Source organism: Chaetodon auriga, chromosome 17, assembly GCF_051107435.1.
Source record: "Chaetodon auriga isolate fChaAug3 chromosome 17, fChaAug3.hap1, whole genome shotgun sequence".
NCBI classification, from domain to species: domain Eukaryota; kingdom Metazoa; phylum Chordata; class Actinopteri; order Chaetodontiformes; family Chaetodontidae; genus Chaetodon; species Chaetodon auriga.
The window spans coordinates 24007501-24015000 of NC_135090.1; the positions used below are offsets into that span (position 1 = coordinate 24007501).

General features: G+C 44.2%; 1 protein-coding gene across 1 annotated transcript in view; it reads right to left on the reverse strand.

Moving 5' to 3' along the window:
- The window catches only part of vps45 (vacuolar protein sorting 45 homolog), a 7061-nt gene extending 6471 nt beyond the window's left edge, over positions 1-590 (reverse strand). The window contains exon 1 of the mRNA XM_076754080.1: positions 291-590. Coding sequence (XP_076610195.1) covers positions 291-383 — 93 coding nt within the window. The 5' untranslated portion in view covers positions 384-590. The remainder of the gene's footprint in view (positions 1-290) is intronic.
- Positions 591-7500: the final 6910 nt, after the last annotated feature.

Genomic DNA, 7500 nt, shown 5'->3' on the forward strand with positions numbered 1-7500 from the left:
TTAATGTTGGAGCTGCTCTGTGACACACCTGCAGGTGACCATCACCTATTCTCAGGTAACATTTATTATGAACACCTGTCAACTGAAATAGCCAATAACTTTAAAACCAGAGAACAGTCACATCAGCAAACATTGAAGGAACGAAGACAACAGTCCGAGTCCAGCTCTTCGCGTGTGTGCGTGTGCTTGTGTGCGCGCGCATATTACTACAATAACTACGAGACAGGCAGTAACGGACAGACAGTAACGAACAGTGTAACTCCGTCCCGGCACCCGTCGCCCCCCCTCACCGTCTCTCTGTCCATGAGCAGCACCTTCATCCCGGGCCCGCTGCTCTCGATCATCTTGGAGATGTACTGCTTCACCGCGAGCGTCACGTTCATGATGGCGACGCAGAAGAAACAACAACAACAACAACAACAACAACAGTAACAACAAAACAACAACAACAACAGCAGCAGCAGCAGCTGCGGAGGCTCAGTGACAGTCTGCCGTCGGGCTTTTCTGTCTCCGTCAAACGAAAATCAGCCGAGCAGCAGCGACAACAACACTGCTGCAGTCTTCCTTCCGGGTCAGTGACGTCATTACCCGACACGCACAGCGCTGCGTCATTACGTAGTTAGCTTAGGTTTCCTTTTTTATTTATTGGAAATATGTATTTTCTGTGAAGGAAAAATACTCTTCATGTTGTAGAATGGCTCCGGGCAGTGTGCTGTTTACATTATTATTATTATTATTAAAATATTATTATTGATGCATTAAACAGCATTTTTTATATTCAAGCTGCTCCAGGTGAAGATGATTTGAAACTTTATACACATTTACGTTTAACCTACAACAATTCACCTGTATTACTTGTGCTGATTATTAAAAATATATTAATCTGAAAAGAAATCATAGCTGTCATATACAACAATATTTCCCTTTGAAATCTAGAGAAACTTAAGTAACATAAAGGTGTAAAAGTACTCAAGTGTATCATATTTTTCTGATTCTGATTCTGATTTACTGTGGAAAACTCTCAAAAACCTACAGATCAGAGGACTTTTGATTACAGCTCATGGCTGAACAGGAAAAGAGGTGTAGAGAAGAGAAGAATGAAGGGATGAAGCTGGCCTTTAGTCTCGTCTATGTTATTGAAAAAACTTAAATTTTTACATAATAAATGGCAGCATATGTACATACCATAATTATAATGTAGTCCAAAAACCAGATCAGGTGTGTATCCTCTGACATGTCCACAGTGTTGAGAGGAGGTGGAGGGACAGATGAAGAGGAATCTGCTTCATCACAGAACACTGATTCACTCACTGCCATCTGTTTCTTGGTTTACACTCACAAAAAATTATTATAGCTTTAAAGAATACCTTCTGTTATTTACATACGTGAGGAGAGAGATTTCTTTTATTTTTGAGAACAGGCAGAAATTCAGATGTGCAATATGAATGAGCTCAATAAATGTACCTGTCCAGGTAACATTATGGGTTATGGGCTCACCAGCTAGCTGAAGTTTTATTCTGCAGTAATGTTACATTTTGATTCAGTGGAAATTTACCATCAATTTCTTATTTCTAATAAGCCACAGGTGTCCTCAGAGTATCGATCTCTGCAGTATTGTCTTGAGATCTGACAATAAATCAATCATAGCTGGGCTATATCGGCTAAGCTAGCACTTGCTGAAAAAAGTTTGTCTCAAAGGGACAATAGATGCTTTCAACTTACTGATCAGGACGAACGTTACATGTGGTTGCACAAACATCTGCTGCTCAATATATTAGTTTATGAACGCTTTCAATTTCATTTGAATAAGAATTTAGTTGTTATTTAGCTAGCTGTTGAGGAGAACTCTAACACTCACCAAGTGTTTAAGGTTAGCTAGCTTTGTTTCTACAAAAACACACTCAATAAACTTGACAATCATTTCTTAAACATAATCGTGTTAATAATTAAGTTTAATGGTTGTCTGTCACTTGGGAACAATATCTAGGTTAACCAGCCATTTTATGGTTAAAACACAGCTAGTCGAAGGCTAAAGCGTGATGTTCTTCCAGCTAAATGTAACTCACAAACTGATATTTTCATTAATGAGAAATGAGTAGGTGGGTACATCAGCGGGGTAGTTAACGTTAGCATTACTGTAGCTGCATGTTGACCTGTTCATGTGTTTAACAGCAGTAGTAATTAACGCGACTTGCAAAAGATGATCACAACTTTCTGTCATTTTGTATTTGCGCTTGAAATCCGCCAAAGTCCGCAAACATTAGCGGATATTCGAATGCTCAGACAACAAAAATGATCCAGTTAGCTGCTTTCAACAAAACTCAAGCGTGTAAGTGTTTATTTATACTTTAACTAACGGGTCAAATAGGTTTAGCTATCATGTAAACGTCTGAATTAATGTAACGCGACATAATATTCAAAATCAGTCGTGGCGTCTAAAGTTAGCAAGTCGGTGTGTGACGTTAGCATGTGTGGCCAACTCTAATGCAGTCAAACATTAGCATGCTAATCTCTGTTAGCATGTAGGCGCTAGTTAGATTCACCATTTCGCTGATCATTATTAATGGCGTCTGGACTACGTCGAGTGGTACCGTTGGCGTATTTTTCGCCCACTAATAAGTGTAAGAGGAAATGTGAAGTTTGAATGAATTATTTTGAAAACGATATGAATATCACTGCCGTGCCTCCGGTCAGATATCACTCCGCCTTCATCAGCACCGTAATGATTCACAGTGACAGCGGGAGGAGGGCAAGTGGCGGAGGGATACGTTAGTGCCTTCCTCACTAACAACGCCAAACGGTGTGCACCGTGCCAAATGCTAACGTTACCACGTCCATGGAGCTCACTGAATCACTGCTTGTTTCTGAAAACAAATAGTTTAGAAGTGCAGTTTTTACTGAATAAGTATTTATTTAGCATATAAAAGGTCCGGACACGGTAAGTGAACGCCTTCTCCAGTCATTGAAGAGGATCTCATACAGAGTTAATGAAGTCTCTGAGTAGCTGCATAGCTAGTTGTTAGCTTGTTAGCATTGGTGGCTAAAGTTAAGTTAGCTGAGGAGGGGGGCGAGCTGGTGTGTGTAGCAGACACTATGAAGAGCTCAGCATTACTACAGTAAAATACAAGACTCCCAGTTTGTTTATAACATTTCAAGTTTACAGAAGTAGACAGAAAGCAAGTTTAAAGTTAGTAATCTTTGGTATTTAGTATGTTGTGTAGCAAGACTGTGTAGATAAAGTAATTAGCCCTGAATGATACATTAGCTTGCTATCTTAGCTTCCTAACTGAACTAAATCTTTTAATGCTGTGCTGTGTCTTGACACGTTTTTGCTCAGTTAACAGATCAATAACCCAGTGAGAATATCTTTAAACCATGTTAGTCATTAGCTTCTGAGGTATTAAAATCTTATTTTTTTAGAAAAGTGAAAATAGGAGGTTAGCTGAATTCCCATCACAGTCCAAATAGCCAACGGTCATTAAGATGATCATACAGACCAATGACAAATGTGAAATTAATTAATGAAGTAATGCTAAATGTGTTTGTATATGATCATTTGTGTTGATCAGATTTATTCTCTATAGTTTTCACATGGTGAGAATGCAGAATTTGAAGAAAAAGTGCAGACTGGAGACCTAAAAAACATCATCAGGTCATTCAGGAGTGGATTGTTAGTTATTAGTTCCTGTTAGTTTTATGTGTTGTCAGTTAATAAATTGTCATATCTGACAACATAAAGCTTAGCCTCTTGAGCTAACAGTAGTCTGTCAGGAAATGACATTTACAGCTCTGACATCTTTATTCACAGAAAAAAGGTTAATAATTTAAAACCATATTATGGTACATAAAGCACTTCACTGTCTGCGATGGGTTTCCTCTGTCAGCTTTACATTCTTAGCTCGGCTTCCTTCACAGGTTCAGAGGTTTTAGATTTGGTATCTGGTGTCTCATCAGTAGTCTGCATCAGCAGAAAGAAACAAGTTTAATGGAGGCATCTACAGGCCTGATCAGTCGATGAAGACACCTCTGATGCATCCTCACAAAGTTAATATCAGCTCATACATCAGTGTGACTTTGACCAGGGACTGAATAAATTATTTACAGTTTATAAAAACTGCTGCAGTTTTCATCTGAGCCAGAAGAGTCAACGTTAGCAACCCAAAAACTGAAGCCTTAATGTCAAAGTTATTTTCAAACCAACAATCTAAGTGAATTTATTCACGACATCATGATGATCTTTGATCTTTGAGATGAACAAATACAGCGACATGATCACATGACCCAAGGTTCAAACATCAAAAGAGGTTTAACAGAACTCTAAAGACCAGATCGTTGAAGAAATCCCTTTATTATGTAAAATACACCATCAGCTCGTCAAACAAAACCGTTTAACACTAAACTAGTGCAGCAGGGACGACATGCAGTTTACAAGAAAAACTCACGTGGACGTGTCCCTGAAGGTCTGACAGGTGTGTCCTCTCTGCAGGTGAAGAGGTGATGGAGCAGGTGGTGGAGAGTACAGCGGGCGGAGGTGTTGATCTGCTGATGGTGTGTGATGAAGAGGAGCAGAATGTTTGGCCTCAGCCCCCAGAGAGAGATGAAGAAGAACAGGAGGAGGAGGAGGGGGAGAAGGAACATGATGAAGGTGACAAAGGAAAACTGAGTTTGAAGCAACATTCTGTAATTATTTCATCTTAAACAGCTTCAGCGTCACTTCGATGGAACACTGAGCTCACCTGGGTTGAACAGGAACAATCTCAAGTGTGTGACTCAGTAAGTCAACTGTTGGCCTGCCAATTTAAAAAAAAAAAAACGTTCTGGCATAATAATTCAACAGAAACAGAAACTTCTTTTGAGCACAAACAGCACAAGAACTGAATAAAAAACTATAAAATCCAAAAACTACCCTTTCAGACAGATAGACAGACAGGTAGATGAATCCAGTTTTGTTGCATACACACATACACACACACATACACACACACACACACACACACACACACTGACAGAAAGTCAGTCCTCTGTTGGACGGGTCAGGTGTTGTAGGGAGTCACGGCTCTGGGCAGGAACAGGACTGGATGCTCCAGCTGAGGTGCTTCGTTATGATCAAAGAGTGAATCTCATCCTTGTGGACCGGTGTCATCTGGACCAAACTGTGGGAGGAGGGGCAGTGGTGTCCTTATCATGCGTACAGGAGGTCCAGAGTTAGAGGAGTGAAAACACACCTGAATGAGGAGGTGGAGACGGTTAGAGGAGCAGCTGAAACGGGCTCCACCACCTTGAAGGAACATCTGATCAGACATTAGTTTCTTCTCTGTGTCTTTGCAGATCTGGAGGCTGCTGTCAGTCAGATGGAGGAAGACGAAGCCGACCCCCCACCAGTCAGGATCATCCCCATCCCAGTTGAAACAGCCAGCAGCTGCAGCCCCCCCAAACACACCGGCACACTGCAGGTAAGTGATGTGAAGGTTCCAGCTGCTCTCTGGACGACATGAGATCATTCACACCAGACTCATTGATTCGGCCTTTAACTAAACCACATGACTCCTTCAGACAGGTGACCACTCCCCTTTGATACACCTGAACACACAACAACAAATCACATCCCACCCTGAACATAATCAACACATATTCAACATGTATTTAGATGTCAGACAGCCTTCAGTGTGACATCATCATGTAGACAGCCTGGATGGTGAAACTGTTACTTCTTCCAATGTTATTAAGTGAATATTCCTGCTTTGTCACAGGCTGAAAACACTGTTTTGTGTGTATGTGTGTATGTGTGTATGTGTGTATGTGCGTGTGTGTGTGTGTGTGTGTGTGTGTGTGTGTGTGTGTGTGTGTGTGTTCAGAGTCCAGGTGCTCTTCTGGGCTTCAAGGTGAACGGTCGGCTCGTCCCCCTCCTGCCTGGAGGTCAGTACGCTTCAGTCTGTCTTTCCTTGGTTAAACGGCGCTCTGCTCAAACTGATCTCAGGTCAGCTCTCAGTCCATGCTAAGCTAACCTGCTGCTGGCTGCAGCTTCATATTCAACATGTAGACATGAACATGTCACTGTCTGAGAGGAAGAGAAGAAGAAGAGGGTTTCATTGAGTGTCACTCCCACCACAGTGACCCACCCGTCTGCATGAAGACAGTGTGTCTCCCGAGAGACGACCAGTCACAACCTCACGTCTCCTCATGGACCCTCGACAGACGTTTGACCGCTGCTGACCTGTCCATCACTTCCATGTTCGTCCTGCAGGTGGCGGCGCAGAGCTGAAGCTGAGCTCTCATCCTGGAGGTTCAGCCAGCGGGTTCACCACGGTCCGGATCCCCATCGCTCCGATTGTCCGCAGCCCTTCAGAGACTCACCACATAAACACCACGGCTCCCCGTCCTCCTGCTGGTCCTGGACCCGAGGCGGACCCCACCCCCATCATCACAGGTAAGACGACCCCCGGTGTGACTGACAGTGAAGAAGACACAATGGTTTCCTCAGAGTGAGTTTCTGTCTCTGTTGTCCAGGTGTGGTCTCAGGTGAAGCAGCTCAGAGGGTTTTGAGCATCCACAGTGTGAACTTCTCCTCCAGCCCCCCTCTGACGGGCCTGAAGACCCCCCCCTCTGGCCCTGTCCCACCCAGGAGCAGCAGACTCCTCCGGAAAGGTTTGAAGTGACTGAAGCTCTGTGCGTCTGTCTGCTCTGTGGCTGATAGGCCAGGCTTAAAGTTCGACTGTCTGAGAGTTTGAGCCACGTTTGGACAGATGGGTGGAGCTGCTGTAGAGATGGAGCCGTCTCATCTCCATCCAGTCATGAACCAGGTGTGTGTCTGTCTGTCCTCAGGTCAGCTGGGACCCGTCTCTCCTCCCGACTGTCTCGTCTGCACGTCGCAGTACAAACTCATCTCGGAGCTCAGAGGATTCATGTGTGTAAGTCCTGTAGCCACGCCCCCTTCAGCTCAGACTGTGACATCACACATCCTAACCCCGCCCAACATCCTCCTCCTCCTCCTCCAGCTGTGCAGCCCTGCGATCGCCCAGAGTCTGAAGAACCTGAAGAAGAAGAACAACCACCAAAGGAGGAGCAGAGACAAGAACAAGACCAAGACCTCAAGACCATCCAGAGACCCCCAGAGCTGCAGCAAAGTGTCAAAGGCTCGACCAGGACTCTGTGCTGTGAGTTTGTCTGAGTTGAGGCGAGTCCCTGCACGCTGACCACAGACGTCCTGCTGGAGGCCTGCAGAGCGTCAGCGTGGAGAGAGTAATCAGATTACTAATGCTCCTTCCTGTGTGATGTCTGACATGGATCTACTTCCTTGTGTCTCCTTCAGTCCAAAGTCGTCTCTCCGTCCGAGAGGACGCGCAGACTGTCTGATGACTTCCTGTCGGACCAGTCCACCGCCTTCAGCCCCCAGCAGGTCCAGTCTGAACCTCCACCTGACCCTCTTTGTGGTAAACTGGTCATAATGGTGGAGGACTTCTATTACGGCTCCGCCCCCGGACGAAGCCCCATCAAATCGAA